This window comes from Euleptes europaea, chromosome 21 (genome assembly GCF_029931775.1).
Source record: "Euleptes europaea isolate rEulEur1 chromosome 21, rEulEur1.hap1, whole genome shotgun sequence".
In the NCBI taxonomy this organism is placed as follows: Eukaryota; Metazoa; Chordata; class Lepidosauria; order Squamata; family Sphaerodactylidae; genus Euleptes; species Euleptes europaea.
Window position 1 is genome coordinate 12,711,367 of NC_079332.1, and position 25,047 is coordinate 12,736,413.

Here is a 25,047-nt window from a genome sequence, read left to right on the forward strand (position 1 = left end):
TAAAGAATGGTGAGGAGAGGAGATGGTTGAAATGATACATATGAATTATGAAAAATCCTCTTGTTGAAATGATACATATGAATTATGAAAAATCCTCTTGAGATACTATATTGGAAAGGTGATATGGATAAAGGTAAAGGTCCCCTGTGCAAGCACCGGGTCATTCCGGACCAATGGGGTGATGTCACATCCCAACGTTTTTTAGGCAGACTATGTTTACAGGTGTGGCTGCCAGTGCCTTCCCCAGTCATCTTCCCTTTACCCCCAGCAAGCCGGGTACTCGTTTCACCGACCTCGGAAGGATGGAAGGCTGAGTCAACCTCGAGCCGGCTGCCTGAAACCGACTTCTGTCGGGATCGAACTCAGGTCGTGAGCAGAGCTTTTGACTGCAGTACTGCAGCTTACCACTCTGCGCCACGGGGCTCTTAGATATTATGGATAGATGATAATAATACGTGGGCTCAATTTTTATTATTCAGGAAGTATTTTTTAGAAATGTGAAATAGTAATCACCATTGCAAGCTTTTTTATCTATATTTATCAAGCAGTGTATAGGGAAAATTATGATTTATTCCAAAATATATTGTTACGATAATCACCATTTAAGGAGAATCATTATATCGCTATTTATTGCTCGTAATTGTTGCTAAGAACATGAGAACATAAGGAAAACCCTGCTGGATCAGACCAAGGCCCATCAAGTCCAGCAGTCTGTTCACACAGTAACAGAACACATCAACAAAGTTCGTAAGATCCCAAGGTAAGCTCTTGTCACTCTAGAGGGCCAGGATCCAAAGAACCACACATAAGGAGGCTTTTGAACAGGTGCTTGTCCTACGCAGCTCCCCGCATAACACACAGAAAGCTGCTTTTGAAATGGGCAGGAGGCTTACAAAAGCATTTTGTGGCTGAGCCCACCCCGCTGGATCAGAACTCCAAAGGCACCCGTGGAATATAATTTCAAATGAAAAGAAACACAACATAACATTCACCTTTGTAATGAACACGCTGGTGATGCTTTCGGGATTGTCCCCTTCTGGGTTGGGGGGCCCCAGGAGTTGCTCCCCTTCCCCCTTTTCAAAGCTATACAAGAAAGCAGGGTTGAGGATGTGTTGCAAAACCTGCCCGGAGGAAAAGAGAAAATACGGCTAAGAACATGCCGCCGTAACTCTGGCCAACTTAAAAGCGCGAACAGGATCATAGGCTATCGAGGACAACTACGGATCCACTCTGCAAATTCAGTTCCACCTAAGCAAAAGGGTCGCAGGCGATGCAGATATGCCGATATTCTCTGACAAAGCATATTCCCAACATTGTTTGACGAACGGCTGACTTCCCCTGGTCCCCGCTCCTCTTTAGGCACAGTATTTTCACACCAGCGGCATTTGCAATTACCGGCTGACATTTAAAGCCAAGCGGCGTTTGCGGCCCAAGGAAACGAAACCTAAATACCAGCTCGTTTTCCTGTTTCGTCTGTCAGCCGTACCTTGGCTTTCAGCTCGTCTCCAAAGTTGGGGTCGCTGAAGTCGACAAACCGGAAGAACAGCGCCCGTTTCTGGGCAATGGTGTAGTTTTTGGGAATCTCCTCTTCCATGTATTCCTTTAAGAAAGTCATGTTGCATAGGAAACGGCCGGTGAAGGCCCGGAGAAGCTGGAAGAGCAATTCGATGTCACCGTAATTTCTCCTGAGGGAAGGGAAAACACACCAACAGGCTGCTAAGTAGCGTCCAGAAAAAAAAGCAACCACATTACTGTGTTCAGTTTTGGGCACCACAATTTAAGAAAGATGTAGACAAGATGGCCCGCAAGCGATGTTATAAATATCCTAACGGCCCTTGGTGGGGAAAAAGGTTCCCCGCCCCTGCTCTAAGGAGAGAGCGTCGTGATTAGAGTCACAGACCAACATACTTGCAGTAGTTCAACAGGCAGTAGGCAAGGAGCTTGGGCTCCTTCCAGTTGGTGGCGGCCATGTTCTCCTTCCGGTGCCTTTCCTGGAAAGCCTCACTGACCCACACCCGCCTCAGCTGGCTCACCAAGGAATGCTGGTTCGCCAGCCAGCCCTCGTCATTCTTCACGATGATGCTGATGATCTGGGAGGGGGGAAAAAACGGAAAACGCCTTTGGAAGAGTATTCTCCCCGATGTGGTATTTGCATATGTGGTTAGAATGTCAGAGGGTTAAATTTTTTGGGGAAATTATTTCGAAGAGAACGGAACAGCTTTTTAAAATCAAGATTAATTTGGATGTAGACGTGCTATTCATGGGTGCAGTGGGACAGCAAAGAATAACTGGAAATGCCCATGAGCTTTGTAAAGCTATGATCCTAGCAGCACAAGCTACAATAACAAAAGGCTGGAAAGAAGCAAACAAATGGACTTTTGAATGTTGGAATGATTATTTATATGAATATATACAATCAGATATTGTGGCACAATTGGCTAAAGATTCACCGTGGGATAGTAAAATAAGGGAAATAAAGGATAAGTGGTCTCTGTACTTGAATTGGATAAAATGCGAGGAAGTCAACCCTAATATAACTAAGAAACTTGTGCTCCCGGTTAAAGATTTCAGTGTGAAAAGGTTGGGTGGGGGGAAAAAAAGTATAACAAAGTATGGATTTGAATATAACGTACAACCTAATAACATTAATTTAAAAAAAGAGTATTCCAACAGATGTGTTTGAGAGCCTCTGACCGCCTCCCGTGCCGACTTGTCCCTGACAGAAGGAGCTTGGACTCGCCAAAGATCGTGCTTCCCACTCAAAACATGGGCAGGGCCACAGCCCTGGTGGGAGAAGCCACCACCAACATAGCAATGTCTTGCAGTTGTATTTTGCTTAACCCTTGCTTTGCAGGATTTCCTTGGATACATACACAGGCCCCGCTGCCTGTCTTCTAAAAGGAACTCTGTGCAGGCACAGAGCTGCCACCTCATTAGGAATACAGTTCTTGTGTCCTGATTTTTATTGTCCTTATATAGATGTGTTATATTTTGCTTTTACTTTGGGTCTACAGTTTTAAATTTATTCGAAGTTATTGTTGATGGTTCAAATGTTTTGAAGACTTTATTTTGCAGCAAACAAGGTTTACAGAGCTGTTCTAAACAAGCAACCTTGTTTCTCTCAGTTTGTGTTTCTTTCAGGATGGTGCTGCTGCAGACGTCTTGTTTGGGGGCTTCCTAGAGGCACCTGGTTGGCCACTGTGTGAACAGACTGCCTGACTTGATGGGCCTTGGTCTGATCCAGCAGGGCCTTATGTTCTTATGAAAATCATTCGTCTCAAAGGTGCTACTGGACTCGAATCGCAGACCAACGTGACCGCCCCTGTCAGTCTTCAAGAAGCGGTTGGACAAACACTTGTCAGGGAGGCTCTAGGCTGATCCTGCATCTATTCTGTTCCGTTCTATTCTATTCTATTCTATTCTATTCTATTCTATTCTATTCTATTCTATTCTATTCTATTCTATTCTATTTTTCTTAGAAGATGAAGAAGAGTTGGTTTTTGTATGCCGACTTTCTCTGCCGCTTAAGGGAGACTCAAACCGGCTTACAATCACCTTCCCTTCCCCTCCCCACAACAGACTCCCTGTGAGGTAGGTGGGGCTGAGAGAGCTCTGAGAGAGCTGTTGACTAGCCCAAGGTCACCCAGCTGGCTTCATGTGTAGGAGTGGGGAAAACCAACCCGGCTCACCAGATCAGCCTCCGCCGCTCATGTGGAGGAGTGGGGAATCAAACCCGGCTCTCCAGATTAGATTCCACTGCTCCAAACCACTGCTCTTAACCACTACACTACGCTTGACTCACCACTGTGTAATCTGCCTCGAGTCCGAGAGAGAAAGGCGGACTATAGATATTGTAGGTGGACTATAAATAACATAATTAAATATGTTTTGAATTCACTGTGGGGGAAATTTGTGTACAGATCCTACGAACGCCTAGTCGAAAGAACAATGGACTCTCCGGGGCAGTGATATGGTAGCGGGAATGCCGTACCTTGATAGCTTGGAACTGGAGATCGAGGCGCATGGTACTGGTGCTGGGAGATCCAGGTCTGACCGCGGCTTGGGTCCCGCCAGGTAACAGCAACGTGATGAATCGATTCGGATTCGCCGCCAGAACGTCGCGCAGAGGTTTCGCGTCTTTGTGTTTCAGAAAGCTCTGGGGAGGGCAAGCAACAAGAGAATGATCTGCCGGCAACACACATTGTGCAATTCTATACACAGGCGCATTAACTCAGTGCTCAAATACACCGCGTTACCGCGTTATAGAGGATGGAACTGCGTCAGCCCTCCATCTGGGGCCAGTGCCCTGAACCACAGTTAACCACAGGATTGGGCAGATGTTTTTTGGACCAGCCCGTAAACGCAAGGACAGAGCCTCGATCGGCGACCCCCCTCTCAAAGGCTGCCACCCGCCCCGCCCCCCAACCTTACCATGAACATTCTGCTCCACTGCGGGTCATTCAAGGTGGCTTCCATCATAAACAGCTCTACTGTCTGGGAGGGATGCCGTGTCAGGAACTTTATCAGCGGTTCTCTGAACGGGCTACCAGCCTGCGGGAAATAAAGAAAGATATGCTTCATACGAAACGGACGAGGAGGCCCAGTTAAAACCCACAAAATTTTAGCTAAGGAGTTTTTCTCTCCATGGTTTTGTTCAGTTTCAATTAAACGGTTGCTCTGTTTCTCTTACTCGGACATCCGTTTTTGTTTCGTTGTTTGTCACACGCCCTATACCCTTTTATTGTACGGGAAATTCTGTTTTTAGCAAGCCACCCTCTAAATTTGTAACCCTGTTATACTGTACTGTTGACTGGAGGGGCCGTGGCTCAGTGGTAGAGCATCTGCTTGGCATGCAAAAGGTCTCAGGTTCAGTCCCTGGCATCTCCACTTAAAGGGACTAGGCGAGTAGATGATGTGAACAGACCTCTGCCTGAGACCCTGGAGAGCCACTGCCGGTCTGAGTAGATAATAGACTGTGATGGACCGAGAGTCTGATTCAGTATAAGGCAGCTTTGTGTGTTCATGGATTTACTTATGTTCTGTTGAGGGGCCATGGCTCAGTTTGTAGAGCATCTGCTTGACATGCAGAAGGTCCCAGGTTCAGTCCCCGGCATCTCCAGTTAAAGGGACTAGGTGTGTAGGTGATGTGAAAGACCTCCACCTGAGACCCTGGACAGCCGCTGCCAGTCTGAGTAGACAATACTGACTTTGATGGACCGAGGGTCTGATTCAGTATAAGCTAGCTTCATGTGTTCATGGATACGTTACACTGCATCCAATTGTGTGTGTGTGTGTGTGTGTGTGTGTGTAAAGTGCCGTCAAGTCGCAGCCAACCTATGGGGACCCCTTTTGGGGTTTTCATGGCAAGAGACTAACAGAGGTGGTTTGCCAGTGCCTTCCTCTGCACAGCAACCCTGGTATTCCTTGGTGGTCTCTCAGCCAAATACTAACCAGGGCTGACCCTGCTTAGCTTCCGAGATCTGACGAGATCAGGCTAGCCTGGGCCATCCAGGTCAGGGTTTGCATCCAATTGCACAGTTTTAATTCTGTAAATGTGCCTCGAGTCTCAGTGAGACAATGAAGAAGGAAACACTCATTTATCATGACAACAAAGTTCCTGCTGCTAACATGGAAGGCTTTAAGAGGGGACTGGACATGTTCACAGTGGAGAGGGCTATCCATGGCTACTAGTCAAAATGGGTACTAGTCATGACGCATACCCATTCTCTAAAGTATCAGAGGAGCAGGCCTATTATCTTAGGTGCTGTGGAACACAGGCAGGATAAATGCTGCTGCAGTCATCTTGCTTGTGGGCTTCCTAGAGGCACCTGGCTGGCCACTGAGTGAACAGATTGCTGGACTTGATGGGCCTTGGCCTGATCCAGCAGGGCTTCTCTTATGTTCTTAAGCCTGTTGTAGGAAGACAGGGTTTCTCTCCAGGATGTGTGGGCCCTCAGTGTTTTCCACGAAGGAGGGCCTGAATGGTTCCCCCCCCAAAAAAGATAATGTTTCAGCCGGCAATTCTAAGCAAGCAGCTGAGCCCCTCGAACAGACGTTACCTCTATCAACATGGCCCTTTCGGTTTTCATCACCACCTCCAGCAACGGCTTGACCAAAGTCTGAGGAGCGGCCGGGATGAGATGAAACAGGTTTATAATGGCGGAACAGATCTTCATCTCCTGCTGACGAAATGCAAAACGTTAGCAAGCGCCAACCCGGCTTCCTGCGGCAGTGTCTGAATATCCCCCTGCACACTACAGAATCCTAACCAGAACTCTAGATCTCCTCTTTTCGGGGTGTTGGTGTGGCTGGCAAAACCCAAAATTCTTTAAAAAAAAAAAAAATCAAGAGTCAAACCACAGCTACTTACCTAAGGCATGTAACCGCATCTCTTTGGTTTTGCTATATCGTTTGAGTGTTTCAGAAGTGGCATTTTACAGGGTTGGCTGGGGCAGCGGGGTTCCCTTTCTTTAAATGGAATGACAATAGAGGGAAGGGAAATGAAACGGAACTCCAGTTTTGAGTTTATCAAACTGTGACTCAGCTCAAAGTCCAAAATGGCTCCTGAAAAACTGACCTGAGTGAGAAGCTAATACCAGAAAAGTTCTGTCCGAATCCTTGTTCTCCAGAACTGAAGTTTCTTTGTGGCGCTAAAAATTCCACCCCACTCCGCCGATCAATAAAGGTAACTATTATCTATTGGCCTGCTTGGACAATTCCCTGAGTGACGTTACAATGACCACCATAGAGGGAGCAGGGCATCTCAGGGCATGCACAGAAACACTAAATATGATGGAGATTACCTTTGTAAAAAAAAAAAAAGACATTTCCTAAACTTTGGCCAAATGGATAGTCGCCAAAAAGGAGTCTTAGGCGAAGGGTCTTGGATATTCTTGAAAATTACCATGCAATCCTAGGCAGAATTACTCCAGCCTAAGTCCATTGAATGAGAGCCAGCGTGGTGTCGTGGTTAAGAGCGGTGGACTCTAATCTAGAGAACCGGGTTCGATTCCCCACTCCTCCACACGAAGCCTGCTGGGTGACCTCGGCCAGTCACAGTTTTCTCCAAACTCTCAGACTGCGCGGAGGCAGGCAATGGCAAACCACCTCCTGACGGCACTCTCCAACACCACGCCCGTGGAAACAAACGTGCTTCGACTGGAGTAATTCTCCTTCGGATTGCACTGTTAAATCTCCTTTCGACATTCAGCAGCTCCAAATGTATTTTTAGAGACCTGCCTCCCAAATGCCCTCAATTTTAAAAAAGGAAGAAAAAAACATGCTACAAAATCCTTCACAGGTCATAGCAAGGGTTACTCGTACCACTCCGCCACAGACAGACATAAGACAAGTCACGGCACTGCACTCCAAAGGCACAATGCATGTCGCCCGTTCACATGAACAAAATACACAGCTATCACAAACCATAGCAAGAAAGAGACCAAATAAAGAGAGACAGAGAAAGAGAGAGACGAAGAACAGATGGACAAAAAGAAAACCCCTCCTGGGCACCTCCGCTGACAAAATTCTCACCTCTACCCCTTCCACGGCAGGCTGAACCAAAAAAAAGAACAAAACTCCACAGCATGAACACCAAAAAAACAAACAAAAAAACCAAAACGTAAATGCAAAAGAAAAAAGAAAAAAATGAGTGTATATGCTATTCTTTCGGTTTGCAGTCGGAGACCGACTTTTAGTAGGGTTATTTGTTCTCACCTCAAACTGACCGTAGGGAGGCAAGGAACATCTCCCGCACTCGGAAATGCTCTCCTGAGGATATGGAGGAAAAGCGTCTTTTTTTTGTTTTTCTTTCTCTTTGCGCGCATGCGCGCGCACACACACACACTATTTACATTCAACTTTCCATATTCTTTTTTTCCCTTAAATTTGCACACAAGAAATATAGCTATTAGCGATGAACAAAACAAGCGAAGCATTCAAATATCTTGGGAGAAGGCCAATCCCCACAGAGACAGCAACAATCAAACGGAGAGCGGAAGGACCCTTCAGTGGGCCAGCGATACAGCGGAGCTGAACGGCTTGGTGCAGGGGTCTCCGCGCCCACCCGCACCCCAGGATTTTTAACCTAAGTAGGCTTTTCGGTAGTCAAAGGGAACCCCCCACCACCATTTCACCAATGGAAAAGCTGACTGGTTCCAATCCAAAGATCTCCCCCATTCACACGCAAACACAGAGCTGTAATAAAAGTTATTGCAAGGTCTGACGTCTGCGATCGGCTGCAGGACAGAACGGAAGCGAGCTAGGATTCCCTGCTTATCAGAGCCTGAAAAAGGAAAGTGGGGGAAGGGGGGGGGCGTTTTCCTCAAATATGTACTAAAGTAAAGTCATTTGTTGTTAAGCCAAGCATAGATGAGCACAAGGGACTGGAAGCTGATGTCAACCGCACACCCTTTCTGCAGTTGTCATAGGCGATCACAAAAGCTTTAGCGAGCGAGTCTGCACTTTAGCACGGGGGAATAAAAGTGCCTCGTACAAAGACAACACATTAAGCTATGACAAGTGGCTGGCTTGGGGTTCCCTCCCCTAATAGGAACAAAAAGATTTTTAAAAAGTAAATAAATGCAGCGTTTAAACACAAGACTGTTGATCTTGAAAGCGGTGTTGTCATTTGGATGACAGCGATCTTACTAGAGCTGAAGCTCTTAGCTGTCCACTACTGCTCAAAGAAAGAAAGAAAGAGAGAGAGAGAGAGAGGAAGAGAGAGAGAGGAAGAGAGAGAGAGGAAGAGAGAGAGAGGAAGAGAGAGAGAGGAAGAGGGAGGGAGGGAGGGAGAGAGAAAGAGAGAGAGAAAGGAAGGAAGGAAGGAAGGAAGGAAGGAAGGAAGGAAGGAAGGAAGGAAGGAAGGAAGGAAGGAAGGAAGGAAGGCAGGCAACACTGGCTGCATTTCTACATCCCTTCCAGGGAAAACCCAGTTTTACCATAGAGTTTCCAGCGATTCCTAGGGCTACCCCAAGTCGCTTCCTGGTTTTCCCCGGAAGTGATATAGAGACGCAGCTGATGTCATTTCCACTTGTCCCTGCCCCCCAACTCTCCCGCCGGTTGTCAGGCTCTTCCCGTTGCTTAAGAAATCTGACAAGTGGGTCGGGGGACGCTGAGAATTTGGAGGATGGGTCTGGGGAAGGTGCTCTCCTCGAAGACAGACAGCTTAGGCCAGGGGTGTCGAACTCAATTGTTACGAGGGCCGGATATGACATAAACATCACTTGGTCAGGCCAGGCCATGCCTCGCCAGCCCAGACTGAGAGTGGCGGTGGGGGGGGGGGGCTGCCTCCCGGGCCAGATAAGCATTCTCTAGGGACCAGATCCCTGATGACAGCAGAGAGTCTCATTTGACAGGCAGTGTGGGATGGGTTCAAATCCCGACTCGGCTGACCAAAGCTCGCTGGGACAACCACGGGGCACTCGTCCACCTCTCAGCCTAACCAACCCCCCGGGGTTGTTGTTGGGGGGCTAAAACGGAGGAGGAGCAAACCACAAATGCTGCATGAGGCGCAAAGTGGAAAAAAAGATAACAGATGATCAATGGGGCACAAAGAGGAGAACAAAGGAACGGCAGCTAAATGCCATCCGTGCCGCTTATAAAAAGCGTCCCCGTAACTAGCTTGCGACACAGGGAGCCAATCCTAAGCAAGTCTACTCAGAATCCTAACTCTGGTCTATTCAATGGGACTTGCTCCCAAGAAAGCATTTTTAGGATTGTGCTGAAACACCCACCACCCCGTATTTGTTTTCTGGGATCTTTCTCATAACAGGTGTCCTGACCTGGGAGTAAAATGACGGTATTTGCCAGCAAGGCAGCGAGCTTAGTCACGGGCTGCCCAGAGTGAACCACAAGGTTTGGAGTTGCTCCGTAATACGCATCCGCCTTTTAAACAGAAGCCAATCTACCAGTAGACAAACTCCCAACGTCGCTGCAAATGCTTATGATGTGATGAACGCTCAATGGTTATCCGCCACAGTTAAGTGCATGGAAAAGGCCATCGTCCCAGACAAAGGGACCGATGCAGTCTATACAATCTGCAAGTTTTGGTTCCCCCCACCCACCCAATGGTGTGAATTCCCACGCTGGCACCACCCGAGACGCAGCAGGAGAGAACACCCACTTTTAAGACAAGCGTTTGCAGAACCACCCCAAGAGATTGTTTTAAAAAGGAAAGAAAACCATCCTCACTAATCTGGTATCACTAATGGTAATTGGATCAATTACTGTGCGTGTATTAAGTGCCATCAAGTCGCTTCCGACTCATGGCGACCCTATGAATTAATGGCCTCCAAAATGTCCTATCATTCACAGCCTTGCTCAGGTCTTGCAGACTGAGGTCCCTGGCTTCCTTGATTTAGTCGATCCATCTCATGTTGGATCGAGCCAGCGTGGAGTAGTGGTTTGGAGCAGGGTACTCTGATCTGGAGAACGGGGTTTGATTCCCCACTCCTCCACATGAGCGCCGGAGGCTAATCTGGTGAACTGGATTTGTTTCCCCACTCCTCCACACGAAGCCAGCTGGGTGACCCTGGGCTAGTCACAGCTCTCTTAGAGCTCTCTCAGCCCCACCCACCTCACAGGGTGTCTGTTGTGGGGAAGGGAAGGAAAGGGGACTGTAAGCCGGTTTGAGTCTCAATTAAGTGGTAGAGAAAGTCAGCATATAAAAACCAACTCTTCTTCTCTTCTTCTTCTTGTCTTTCCCAGTGACTCTTGTCTTCTCATAATGTGACCAAAACACAACAGCCTCAGTTTGCTCATTTTAGCTTCTAGGGACAGCTCAGGCTGGATTTGAGCTAGAGCCCAATGACAGTCAAGGCAACAACCATCCAAGGAAGAGCTAGTGAGGATCAACCATTCTGGTATAAAGTCAGCTCCACAGGTCCATAAGCAACCCTAGAGCAACACTGGGCAGATGTTGCTTTACAGACCACAGATCGAGTCTGAACAGCCATAGGATCTTGCGCTTGCAGCGGCAGGAAACAAAAAGGGCTGCCAAACTTACTCCAAGATCATTTGTGTTTCTGATTCCAACAGTGGCCTTGTAAAACATACATTAAAAAAAAAAAAAAAAAAAGCTAATAATCTGGTGCAGAGGAAGCCAGAAAGGTGATCCCTGTAAGGAAGAAGCCATTGAGCAATCCGGTCTTGAGAGTTTCACCCCCCACACACACATCCCCAGAGAATCACAGCTTGGGATAGTTTCGAGATCAGGTGAAACCAATGAGGAGGCAGGAAGCCAAGGTCAGCGGCTAAGTGAAAAAGGGAGGTTGCGCCAGAGGGAGGGGTCTTGGTTCAGGATTTTGTTTGTTCTACAGTGACTGATGCCCTGACTTGGATGGCCCAGGCTAGCCTGATCTCGTCAGCTCTCAGAAGCTAAGCAGGGTCAGCCCTGGATAGCATTTGGACGGGAGACCACCAAGGAATACCAGGGTTGCTGTGCAGAGGAAGGCACTGGCAAACCACCTCCGTTAGTCTCTTGCCATGAAAACCCCAAAAGGGGTCGCCATAAGTTGGCTGCGACTTGACGGCACTTTACACACACAAACACACACAGTGACAGATAGTGAGAAGGAATAAGACCAGCTCTGCGTTGTATGTAGAGTAGATTTCTAGTTGCTTTGAATTTGTTATTTTCCTTTTTAAATTGCCTGTGAAGGTGTGAGAGCTTATTTTCTTTTTTGCTCTCTTGGAAACCAATAAACTTGTTTGTATCACTTAAGCAAAGGTGCGAGGCTCGTCCCTGGGTGGCTCTTCCCTGCCCAGAGCGAACCTGCAGGCTGGAGGAGAAAAGCCTGAGTATTGGGAAATTACAGGCCTCAAATAAAGGCGGTCTAGGTCTCTCTCCCTTGCTTCTCACATTGAGGAGAGACTAGAACCACACAATCCCAATGCCCCCCTTTTGCCAATCTTCGTATTATACATCAACAGGCATTGAAATTCCCTGACCTGGATGGCCCAGGAAAGCCCGATCTCGCCAGATCTCAAAAGCTAAGCAGGGTTGGCCCTGGTTAGTACTTGGATGGGAGACCACTGAGGACATCCAAGGTTGTTTCACAGAGGCGGACAACGGCAAGCCAGAGGGGTGTATTGGCTAACGCCGTTGGACTCTGATCGGGAGAACCAGGTTCGATTCCCCGCTCCTCCCCATGAAGCCAGCTGGGTGACCTTGGGCCACTCACAGTTCTCTCCGGACTCTCTCAGCCTCGCCTACCTTGCAAGGTGCCTGCTGTGGGGAGGGGAAGGGATTGTGATTATAAGCCGCTTTGAGACTCCTTAAGGTAGAGAAAAGCAGGTCTAAAAACCGACTCTTCTTCTTCATCATCTCTGCCCTGACCAGGGTGGCGTGTGTTTTGGGATCTGTCCGTGGTGCTAGCTCATGATGCAATTTCAAAGGCCCACTGTCTGTGGACTCCTGACCTGGATGGCCCAGGCTAGCCTGATCTTGTCACATCTCGGAAGCTAAGCAGGGTTGGCTCTGGTTAGTACTTGGACGGGAGGCCACCAAGATAGCCCAGGGTTGGTACAGAGAGGTAGGCAACAGCAAAGCACCTCTGTCAGTCTCTCGCTTTGAAAACCCTATGGGGTCGCCGTAAATCAGCTACGACTGGACACACACGCTGGCACTGAAACAGCAGAGATCTGTGAGCAGGGAAATGTTCAGGGCCCACAGACAGCCCTGCCGCAAGAGGTACTACAGAAATCAGCCATGTTGCAGGGTGGGGTTTGGGTAAGGGGGGTTGGACAATTCTCATTTCTTTAGGGGGTCTTGTGCTACGGAAGCGCCTGCTAGACTGCACCCCCCCCAACCCACCTTTAAAAAACGAAGCCAAATGCTAGACACGGGAGCAGGACCCCCCGCCCCTCCCAAGGCATGAAGAAAATGTTAATACTAAACACTGATGTTAGTCGACAACATAGAGACGCAACCTTCTCCGTTTACAATTAAAATCTGAGCAACCCTGCATCTTACAGACATTAGCCTGTAACTCCCAAGAGGACAGAAGGAACGAGGAAAATGCTGTTTTAAAGCTACCCGTTTCTTGTGTTTCTTGGAAATCCCGTTCATGGGCTCCTGTGTTCGTTTCCCACAGCTGTTCAAGAACTCAAGCGTAAGACAGCGGACAATGTCACCTGCTGTGAGCTTACAAGTGGCACAGGACATCCCATATGTAGGTTTTGTGGGGAGATCCCTATACAAAACAAGGACTTTCGGACAGCGAGGATGTTGCAGCGGTGGCATTTGCACACCCCTAACCTGATCCGAGGAACTGCTAACAAAACCAGAGATTTGCAAACATCTCTCGCTGTTCCACCGCAATTAAATTCACTGGCAAACGTCCCGCAAGACCACTATGTGGGTCCCACATAGTGGACGATTGTCAACACAGGCAAATACAGTACTGCTAACCGCTAGCCAAAGTGGTCCTTGGCGCGCGATCTGTCATGCACGCTACTTTATAACAAGCTGTTATTAGGCAGGCACGTAGCTTGCAACAGAAGTTGGCGGCTAGCGGTTACAGCTCTTCTCCCATTTTTCCCTGAATAATTTTGGTCTCCCTTGCCCCAGAAAAAGAACCATGAAACTTACATTTCCATCGCTCCTCTGGCCTCCTTTGTGGGTGATCACTACTACTTCCATCCATTTACGCAGATGTTGCTACAAGAGAAATCCAGTATTCAGAGTTATTTTTCGCATTTTAATTATTATTCAATTAAAAGTGGCCTGTTTCCCTTTTCACTGAGTACCATTCATCAAGTTCACTTTTGGTTTTGGATTCAGCCTGCCCCTGCCGCCCAATCAGTGACAAATAAAGGGAACGCCTTTCGCAAATCTATTAAATAACTTTTCGGCCCACACTTCGAAATATTCATATGCCTTTTAAGAATGTCGTTTCTGAGCCAGTGTGAAAAACCGTGGCACCTCCGTACCATCATCTGATCGCAGAACTTGTCGTTGAAAGAGTTTGGGAAGAGACGGGTGACCGACGTCAGGCGGTTCACAACGTTCAGGGTCAGGCTGCGGTAGTCACCCAGCATCATAAGCAGCGGCCTCATGTGGGTGTGAATCTGGTCGACTTCGATTGTGGCACCTTCCAAAAACTGCAGAGGGGGTTAAAAAAACAACATTGTCACAAAAGCAATTTCCGTTTCCACATCGATACAGCATTTCAGACCGTCTTGTTTACTGCCTGGACAATTTAAAGAACAAAAAACGCTGCCGTAAAACTGGCTTTTAATAGATGCCTTTGGAAGAAAAACGAGCCTGGAGTTATGGAATCCGCAATCATCTAGGATACATGTGATAGCAAAGTAACTGTAGCCCCCCAACCAACCTCCATCTTGATCATGGAAACCTTGCCATGAAAACATAGAACGGTTCATGCACTTCAACATACTCTTTTCCAACCAATCTGAATTGATTTCTGAGACACAGCGCCAGCCAAATGCAAAAATCTAGGGACCAGTACAAATTTAACTAATTTGCATTCTTCCTGCTCGTTCTGAAGATGGGATTTATTTATTTGTTTGTTTTTTCAAATTTATAGCCTGCCCTTGTCCCCAGCAAGCCAGGCTTAGAGCGGGTAACGATTAAAAACATAAGATATATAAAATACATCATTAAAACTATAATCTTAATAAATCACTTAGATGGCCATAAATGTACCCAGGTGCCCCAGTGTAATAAATATCAACAGTTCAGCCCCCCACAGATTACAAGAGTGAGGGGGGGCGGGATGGGGAGGCCAGTAAAGATGGATCCACTCGCGGCTGTCCTGTTATAGCCCTGGCAGAATAGCTCCGTTTTGAAGGCCCTGTGGAACTCCTTAAGATCCCGCAGGGCCCTGATGTCACCAGGAAACTATTCCACCAGGCAGGGGCCAGGTCTGAAAAAGCCCTGGCCCTTGTTGAGGACAGCCGCACATTCTTTGGGCCAGGGACCACCAGCAGATTACTGTTAGTAGAGCGTAAACTACAAGGAGCCATTGTAAAGTTTACTGTCGCTTACGACCAAGGGGTTTTAATTAAAGCCAGGTTACAACCACAGCCGCTCCCTAAATTAGGGGCCGGCGGCCGAAAACTGTGTGTGTGTATGTGGTAAGTGCCGTCAAGTCCCTTCTGACTTATGGTGGCCCTATGAATGAATGTCCTCCAAAATGCCCTATCGTTAACATCCTTGCTCAGGTCTTGGGGGTCTGAGGCCAACGGCTTCCTTTATTGAGTTACATTCATCTCATGTTGGGTCTTCCTCTTTTTCCTGAACACCCTCTTTTCAACAGGGGTATCAAACATAAGGCCTGTGAGCCAGGTTCACCCCCTTGAGAGCTCTTATCCAGCCCGCAAGCCAGCCAAGCAACCACCACCAGCCACTCTCAATCTCTGCTGGCGAGGCATGGCCCCACCCGACGAAGTGACATTTATGTCATATCCAGCCCTAGTAACAGTTGAGTTTGACACCCCTGCTCTAAAATGCCTTTAAAAAAAAAGCATGCCCCCCCCCCACCTAGGCGGTTGTTGTGCACATTTTTAGACCCAGAGAGAAAGTATATGCCTGAGATCAAGTGCAGCCTTGTTTCTCAGCTCTTGGGGGGGGGGGGAAGGAAGAGTCGATACACAACTTTGCTCGGCAGCCACCCACCTTTCTCATACAGGCCTCGCCCGCCTCCTGGAGTTCATTGTTGGTCGAGTTCAGCGCCTTGAAGAGCGCGGCGATGATCTTCTCCCTCGACTGCGGCAAGTAATTGCAGGCGGCTAAGGCATCTGCCCAAAACAGCCAGAGCAAAACTTAAGCTTCAAGGGAATTGATTTAAAATGCGACCTTTCAGAAAACCCATTTAAGACCATTTAAAAGCTGCCGCAACTATAGTTTTCCGGATCCTACATATCAAAAGACAAAATCTGGCAACTTGGTGCGAAGTCAGAGAGTTCTTATCTGGTAGCAAATAGTCCCATTTAATTTAATTTTGTCAATTTCATAGCAGTGAAAATCTTGATAAAGGACTTAGATAGATTATTAATTAAATAAATTAAATATCCAGTATGATACGGTTAACTCAAAATGAACTCCCTGGAAGATTGATTATACTGTATGCACGTGTATGTTTGAGTACGTTGTGTGTTTTTTAAATTTTAATTAAAATTATTTTTTTAAAAATTTATCAGTTCCACCAGTGCGCCATCTTGTTGTGGGTGCTTTAGGGTTTCACTGTTAGATTTTATTGGCGGTGAGAACCCTCAGGTTAAAACTCAGGTTGCCAAATTTTGTGCTGTCTCTATGAAGCTTCGTAGACTTCTGCTAGAATGACGTTATTGGCACTTATTACACTTTTGTCTACTCCATCCACTTTTATGTAAAGTGTTCTTAAAATTTGTATAAATATGTCCCATTTTTTAATGCTTTTTTGCATTGTTCATGTGAGGTTTTTTGTTGTATAGTTTTTACTGGTCTGATTGACTGTACCAATAAATAAATAGATTTTATTGGCGACTTTATGTATTACTGTATGTTTCGTTATGATGTTTTTAAATAATGTCACCTGCCCCCAGCCGGCTTGCTGGGGAGGGTGGGCCACAAGCTCGAAAAATAAATAAATGATAAATAAATTTTTAAAAATGGCAGGTTCTGGACTTACTCAGGGCCGCGATCCGGAGAGGCACCAGGGAAGGCAGGCTCTTGTAGCAGGGCAGCTTCATCAGGGCGCAGTCCTCGGCCTCGCACAAATTCAACAGCTGGAAAGTGGCAACGGAGAGAAATTGATGCACCCTCGCCACTCTGAGCAGCGGAAGCCCACTACAGGTCAATGGCCAGGACAGACCCCTCGGAGATCAGCTGCAGCTTCAAAATCCCTCAGTTCTCTTAATTTTGTTCTCTAATTTTGCTTGCTGCTGGGCATATGTTTTGCATTGGTCATATTGCTTTTAAAAAAAAAATTGCAATCTGCCTCGAGTCTCAGAGAGAAAGGAGGACAACAAACGAAGTGAATAAATACTAAGAACAAAAGGGTAGGGGAGAATTCCGGTTTGCAAAACGACTCAGAAAGGAAGACTGGGTAATTTGACCAGTTAGTAAGACAATCTGGTTAACCAACCAGTCATAAAACCATGTATTCTTAACAGCATTTATTAACAATGATGGAAGGACTAATAACAACAACCACTGCCGTTCCAAAAGAAGCACACTCCGATCGTTAATTGTTTTACTCATGTTAGTCCATAATGTGTTACTACTGTCATTGTTATTACTACTATCCATAGATATTGCTAATAAATAAATTGTGTCTTAAAAAGGATTAAATGTTAACGGGAAAACACACGCACCAAACGGACGAAGTATCAACCGGTCTGAGGGTTTGCATTAAAATTATGGACGCAAAGCGAGTCAGTAGCTACTGTGGAACAATTAAGAAGAAGAAGAGTTGGTTTTTATATGCCAGCTTTCTCTATCACTTAAGGAAGAATCAAACCAGCTTACAATCACCTTCCTTTCCCCTCCCCACAACAGACACCCTGTGAGGTAGGTGGGGCTGAGAGAGCTCTAAGAGAACTGTGACTAGCCCAAGGTCGCCCAGCTGGCTTCCTGTGAAGGAGTGGGGAAACCAACCTGGTTCACCAGATTAGCTTCCAGCGCTCACGTGGATGAAACCCGGTTCTCCAGATTAGAGAACTCCTCCTAGCCACCACTCTTAACCATTACACCACCTATCTCTTTTAAATGAAACTTTTAAAAAATAATGAATTTATACGGGCTGCCTTGTGTATTAATGATAACAGATGTCTACAATTATGGCCACCTTCAAGAACGACGAGATTTTCAGGGAATGAGCTTTCGAGAGTCAAAAGTCCCTCAGTCAGATACGAGTAGGAATGGGATATAAAGACTAAGATATCTCCATTCCTACTCGTATCTGACGGAGAGAGCTTGGACTCTCGAAAGCTTGTGGGTCTCTAAGGTGCTACTGGACTCGAACCAAGCAGATGACCAGCAGATGAAACTCCTCTATGCTTCCACAGGGCATGGGGGTCAGCAGCTGTCCTTCCTGCCCTCGTTAAGACATGACTCCGCTGCCATTCCCAGCATTCCTTGGGAGAGGGGACCGCTTCTAAACCCATCTAAGTTGGCATTTGGTCCAAGAGCTGAGTTGGAGAAGGGAAGGGAGAGAAAAAACAACACCTGAATGTCTTGGACCCCCAAAGTACCTCTGTATAAAAGACTTTGTGCTCCACCACATTGAGATCCATAGTGAACAGCCTGGGCTGAAGGGTGGTGCAGAAGGTGTTCCCTTCCATCAAGCCGATCTGGGCGTTGGCGGGCTGATGCCTCAGCAAGTGCTTTTTGGGAGGAACCATGTCCTGGAGAACCTGGAAGACAGCAAAAACCCGTTCCAGGAGGGAGCCTTGGGTGCACCTCCTCGAAGTCGTAAGAATGTCAGAAGTGCCCTGCTGGATCAGACCAATAAGGGTCCATCTAGTCCAGCATCCTGTCTCACACAGTGGCCAACCAATTCCTCTGGAGGGCCAACAACAGGGCATAGAGGCCTTCATAAGAACATCAGAAGAGCCCTGCTGGATCAGACCAGTGGTCCATCTAGTCCAGCATCCTGTCTCGCACGGTGGCCAACCAGTTCCTCTGGAGGTCCAACAACAAGGCACAGAAGCCAAGGCCTTCCTAAGAACATGAGAAGATCCCTGCTGGATCAGACCAGTGATCAGACCCTTCCCATGGGCCCTGCTCTGTCCCCGTGCGCCCAGCTCTTTTCTCCGCCCATCAGAAGAAGGATTCCCATGGGCCCCACTCTCTTCCCCGCCTGTATTATTCCGTGTATAGGACGACCACCCCAATTTTTAAGTAAACTGTTAAAGGAAAAGACATTGTCTTATACACGGAAAAATACGGTAGTATTTTTTAATCTTGATTGACTGGGAAAGAAATTTGGTGACTGCCAATGTAGTATTAAAATCCACCCCTGCTAAAAGAACCTTCAGATTATCCAGTTTAAAGACAGATTCCCAGAGAAAAGGCTTTATCCATCTGTCTCTAGCCTCGTTGAGCAAGTCACAGCTAAACGAAGAGCGGTGAAGAGTGTCTATTTGGCCAGAACCATACTGACACACTCGCTCACAATATGGTACCCTATTTAAATGACCCATTAAGACCCCTGAAGGGATGGCATTCAGTCTAGCCACCCTAAATAATCGTCTGTATCGCGGTATTGCAAGTCGGACAATTAAGGCTCCAAACACTCACCTCTTTATGCGGCTCCATAATGACGGTGACGCTTTTCCCCGTGACCTGGGCGAGCACCTGCAAGGAATGCATGGCCTGTTTCCGCACGGTGGAGTTCGGAGAGGTCACCTCCCGCACCAGGTCGTGGGTCACGTGGTGGAAGGACTTCTCCTGGGCCGCCAGGATCTCCTCCGTCTTTTCCTCGTCCTTCAGGGGCGTCGCGCACCGAATCAGGAGCTGCTCCAGGGTCGTTTTGGCCATCGCGACTGCTCCGTTCGAAACCTGAGGCGGCGGAAGATTCGTTGGTGCGCCAAACGCGACAATAGCGGAACAGAACGGCAATAACAGGAATACTTTTGAGAAATTCGGAAGTCCCCGAATTTGACGGTGAAGGGACCGGATCGAGCGAAATTCTGGCTTAAGCGTGGAGTTGGGGAAAGAGCTTCCTCCCTCGCCAGGTCCTGTCCCCAAATCTCCTGGAATTTCCCAAGCCAGCGTTGGCAACGCTAACTATGAGTACGATGAAGCTATAATACTCAAGACAGTGAAATGATGCCATTATTAAGCATCCGCAGCTGGAGATGACTGAGGGAAGCCCCTGGGAAATGATACCTCCGTCTCATTTAGTCAGTGTCTAACAGTTCTCCAAGCCTCGAACGAAGAAGAAGCAGGAGACGAGGAGAAGGAGGAATTGGTTTTTATATGCTGACTTTCTCTACCACTTAAGGAAGAATCAAACCGGCTTACAATCACCTCCCCTTCCCCTCCCCACAACAGACACCCTGTGAGGGAGGTGGGGCTGAAAGAGCTGTGACTAGCCCGAGGTCACCCAGCTGGCTTCATGTGGAGAAGCGGGGAAACCAATCCAGTTTACCAGATTAGCCTCTGCCTCTCATGTGGAGAAGTGGGGAATCAAACCTGGTTCTCCAGATCAGAGTCTACCGCTCCAAACCACCATTCTAAACGACAGCAGGGAAGGAGAGGAAGAGAGCCGTATGTTACAAAAACCTGACCCCCCTCCCCGCAAAAAAATCTTTTCCAAAAGCTTACGGAAAAGCCATTACCTCTCCCGTCAGGTCCATCATGACGAACAGGAGGGCCTTGAGGAACGTCTGCTGGTTCTGGAGGACCCAAATGAGGGGCAGCCGCTCCATGAGGAACTTGATCGACACCACGCCCCCCAGCTTGGCGTACCAGGCCTGTTCGTAGCAGCAAGCGCACAGACGCTCCACGATGTACGAGAACAACGGCAGCTGGCAAGCCTAGGGGTGGGGGAACCGAGAAATACGGGCGTCAGAGCCGGAAAGTTCCCCGGAATCCCACTGACGGTTTCGATAAAGCGAGCCGAACGGGAGGGGGGAGCTTTTCTCTGTTACCCTTTCCTTTGAGCCCAGGATGATGCTCGCCACGTCGAAGATCACCGCGAGGGCCACCTCTCCAATTTTGCAAAGCTCCTTCTCCTCGTAGGCCATGCAGATGGCGATAGCGTCGATCAGCACCAAGGGATCCATGCCCTTGGAGCCGTTTTCTTCGCTGTGGAACATGGCGGTGCTGGGCTGGCTCCCCACTTGGTAACACTGGAGCAGGAAAGGACCTGGAACGGACACGAACACAGGAAGGGGGAAACGGGGCAAGGAGCTTTCAATTTAGATTTCAACCACCACTTCACTCATCAGAAAAACAAACAACTAATTACTGATACTTGCAATTGAACAAACTGTGATGCTTTCCCTTTCCAGTTCTAGTGCAAAAAGAGTGCCTGTATGCAAATAAGCATTTAGGCGTAACTTGCTTATACCTTTCGGTGTTTCTTCAAAGCGGCCGTGAAATAATAAACTACAGATAGAGTCATGGCCTTATCTTTACCAGACAGCAACTAGATTAAATGATAGCTGTGACAACAAACAGGGAAGTGTGAAATCAATGAAGCAATAAGAGAAGATCTTATTGAAGAGAACAACTGAATAAAAAATAGATACATGTTTCTGCCTTTGACTTTCCACACGGGCAGATTCTCCGCTCGACTGAGCTGTCTAGGGATCTGCCAAATAATTCGTTGAGGGGTAAGGCATTGTGTCTGGCCAAGTAGAAAAGTCTTCGAAAGGTGGGTGTGGTGAAGAATTCTAGATAGTCTGGGAGCAATGGAAAAGATGGGGTGCTATGTCCCCGGAAAGAGGGTCCGCATTTCCTTTTGGCATCACCACATGCTTGAGCCCAATCTTGTTGTTTTGGGTTTTAAGGTATTTTATTGCTGATTTTAGTGTACCAATTATTATTGTATTATTTTCAATGATGTTACCCGCCCTGAGCCGGCTTGCTGGGGAGGTTGGGTTACAACTCTGATAGATAGCTAGATAGATAGACGAACACTGTCAGGGATGTTCAGGCTGATCATTGAGCAGGGGGTTGGACTAGATGGCCTGTATGGCCCCTTCCAACTCTATGATTTGATGGATACAGACAGACAGATAAACACTTGTCAGGGATGCTCTAAGCTGATCCTGCATTGAGCAGGGGATTGGACTAGATGGCCTGAGGTAGGCAGGTAGGTAGGTAGAAAGATAGATGGATGGATAGATTAGATAGATAGACAGACAGACAGACAGACAGACAAGCGCTTTCCGCCACCAAGGTCGGCCGCAATTTTTACTCACCGCACTGCTGGGCGACCGCCACCATCGTGTAGTGGCGGATCAAGCTGGCCACGAAAGGAAGAGCGCTGGGGCGGAGATCCTTGATGACGGCCGACATGAACGCCCCCGTCAGGGCCTGCTCGAAGGTCCTGCGGGCGGGCGTGTCCTGAGCTTTGTAGCGGTGGGAGATGATGACATTGGGGATGGACTTCTCGGTAAAGCTGCAAGAAATCGGGGGGGGGGGGAGACACCACTGTTTTAGGCGTTCCAGGCTCACAGGTCAACCGCAGCCAACTCTTTTACAGATTCCTTGCAATAGAGCCTTTATCTAAGCCATGCGGGGACGTTTAATCTGGATCAAGGCAGTGAAGAAGAGTTGGTTTTTATATGCCGACTTTCTGTAACGCTTAAGGAAGAATCAAACTGGCTTACAATCACCTTCCCTTCCCCTCCCCTCAACAGACACCCTGTGAGGTAGGTGGGGCTGAGAGAGCTCTAAGAGAGCTGTGACTAGCCCAAAGGTCACCCAGATGGCTCCTTGTGTAGGAGTGGGGAAACCATCCTGATTCACCAGGTTAGCCTCCGCTGCTCATGTGGAGGAGTGGGGGAATCAAACCCGGTTCTCCAGATCAGAGTCCACCGCACCAAACCACCGCTCTTAGCCACTACACCAAGCTGGCTCTTGGGGAAAACCCAAGTGGACCATCAGCCAGGAGATACAACAGCACTGTCCCATTTATTGCAACAATTAAGCCAGTTTTCTACCAAGACGCAAGGCAGTTAATCGTTTTGATTATGTACTGTTGAGCGTTCATGGTGCAAATGGAGGAACGAGGGCAGGGGTCCCCAACCCAGCGCCTGCTAACACCTCTCCTGGAGCCCACCAAGTGTTGGCAGAAAGTGGGCAACTCCAGGCGGAGTGATCGCCCAGCAAGGGGACCTCATTGGCGGCACAGACTGTAAAAAAAAGTTTGCTTCGGCAGCAGCTGCTATCACAAGGATCTTCGCTGAGGGACAAAGGTAAGCGGCGGTGGCCATTTTGTGGGGACCCCTGAACTAGGGGGTTCCCTAGATTCAAATCCACGACCTTAGGGGCCAACAAAACTTTCAGACCTCCAAGGTGCCGCAAGACTCGAATCTAGCTGTTCTACCGCAGACCGACACCGCTACCCTTTCGAAGCTCGGATTTTTCACAAACTGTTTTTGGAAGGGGAAAACAAAACAAAAAATCATACTTGGGATGCGCCAGGAGTTGATACAAGGCGTGCTTGTTGTCGTCCAGGCTCATCATGGCCACCAGGAAGCACTTGATCACCTCCCACGCCTGCCGTCGATAGTACGGCTCCGTGTTGGCACTCTTCAAGCAGTCCAGAGCCGTCTCAATGGCCTAAAAAGGGGGAAAGGATGGCCTTAGCAAACCATAGGATGCGTTCAGGCATCTCTGTTTGGTGAATGGCAAAAAAAAAAATTGCACAAGCTCAGCTTCTGCCTGGCTCCTCCTCTTTTTACCCTACTCTGTTTTTTAATAAAGTTTTTATTTTTCCAGTTATAAGATACAGAAGAGGAAAAAAAGGGAAAGGGTAAGGGAATCCGTCTAATATAGTTTACACAAGCAAAGTTTTAGTATCATAAAATCAAAAACATTATACATTTATAATTACCAGGCATTTTCAATGAATCAATATAGTTGCATTTGTCTACTCGTATATTCTAATGATTTATATAGTCTAAAGGTTAATGCCCTGACCTGGATGGCCCAGGCTAGCCTGATCTCGTCAGATCTCAGAAGCTAAGCAGGGTCAGCCCTGGTTACTACTTGGATGGGAGACCACCAAGGAAGTCCAGGGTTGCTATACAGAGGAAGGCACTGGCAAACCACCTGTTAGTCTCTTGCCTTGAAAACCCCATAAAGCAGCGGTGTCGAACTGATTTGCCCTGACCTGGATGGCCCAGGGTAGCCTGATCTCATCAGATCTCAGAAGCTAAGCAGGGTCAGCCCTGGTTGATATTTGGATGGGAGACCACCAAGGAAGTCCAGGGTTGCTGTGCAGAGGAAGGCACTGGCAAACCACCTCTGTTAGTCTCTTGCCACGAAAACCCCAAAAGGGGTCGCAATAAGTCGGCTGCGACTTGACGGCACTTTACACACACACACACACACACACAAAGGTTAATAGTATAGTTTTCAGTTTGTGAGCATATAAGTATAAAATGGTCGCCATTTCTCGTTAAACTGTTCCATAGATTCATTATCAGCAGGATTCATCATAAAAGTCATTCTGGCCATATTTGCGTATTCAAGCAGCTTATCCTTCCATTCCTCTATGTCTGGTATGAACACTTGCTTCCAGGTCCTTCCCAGTACCACTCTTGCTGCTGTTGCAGCATATTTAAAAACATCTGTAAATTGTTTGGGTAAGTCGGATGGAATTATACTTAATAAAAAATATTAGGGGTCCAGTCTTAGTTTTATTTTAAATGTATTCTGCAATTCATGTTGGATCTTCTTCTTTTTACCCTACTCTTAAAAGGTAAAGGTCCCCTGTGCAAACACCGAATCATTCCTGACCCTTGGGGTGACATCACATCCCGACGTTTCCTAGGCAGACTTTGTTTTACGGGGTGGTTTGCCAGTGCCTTCCCCAGTCATCTCCCCTGTACCCCCAGCAAGCTGGGTACTCGTTTTACCGACCTCGGATGGATGTAAGGCTGAGTCAACCTTGAGCCAGGGACCTGAAACCAACTTCCGTCGGGATCGAACTCAGGTTGTGAGCAGAGCTTGGACTGCAGTACTGCAGCTTACCACTCTGCGCCACCCTACTCTTAACTGGGGTTAATTCCTGGCCCAGGGCCCACTTTAGAAGAAGAGTTGGTTTTTATACCCTGCTTTTCTCTACCTTTAGTCTCATAAGACTATAAGAAAGGCCCTGCTGGATCAGACTGAGGCCCATCAAGTCCAGCAGTCTGTTCACAGAGTGGCTAACCAGGTGCCTCTAGGAAGCCCACAAGCAAGACGACTGCAGCAGCATTTATCCTGCCTGTGTTCCACAGCACATGATATCATAGGCACGCTCCTCTGATCCTGAAGAGAATACGTATGAATCATGACTAGTATCCATTTTGATTAGAAGCCCTGAATAGCCTTCTCTTCCATGAACCACTCCCCTCTTAAAGCCTTCCAAGTTGGAA

The 25,047-nt window shown here is 47.7% G+C and overlaps 1 protein-coding gene across 1 annotated transcript in view; it reads right to left on the bottom strand.

The window, feature by feature from the left end:
- TRRAP (transformation/transcription domain associated protein) overlaps nt 1-25,047 on the bottom strand; it is a 109,527-nt gene that overhangs the window by 62,030 nt on the left and 22,450 nt on the right. The window contains exons 21-36 of the mRNA XM_056866151.1: nt 23,094-23,245; nt 21,880-22,079; nt 20,602-20,819; nt 20,290-20,487; nt 19,247-19,507; nt 18,199-18,360; nt 16,635-16,731; nt 15,641-15,762; nt 13,933-14,103; nt 13,592-13,660; nt 6,060-6,179; nt 4,432-4,551; nt 3,992-4,156; nt 1,909-2,090; nt 1,487-1,685; nt 993-1,121 (exon numbers count right to left, since the gene is read on the bottom strand). Of these exons, the coding sequence (XP_056722129.1) occupies nt 993-1,121; nt 1,487-1,685; nt 1,909-2,090; nt 3,992-4,156; nt 4,432-4,551; nt 6,060-6,179; nt 13,592-13,660; nt 13,933-14,103; nt 15,641-15,762; nt 16,635-16,731; nt 18,199-18,360; nt 19,247-19,507; nt 20,290-20,487; nt 20,602-20,819; nt 21,880-22,079; nt 23,094-23,245 (2,565 nt within the window). The remainder of the gene's footprint in view (nt 1-992; nt 1,122-1,486; nt 1,686-1,908; nt 2,091-3,991; nt 4,157-4,431; nt 4,552-6,059; nt 6,180-13,591; nt 13,661-13,932; nt 14,104-15,640; nt 15,763-16,634; nt 16,732-18,198; nt 18,361-19,246; nt 19,508-20,289; nt 20,488-20,601; nt 20,820-21,879; nt 22,080-23,093; nt 23,246-25,047) is intronic.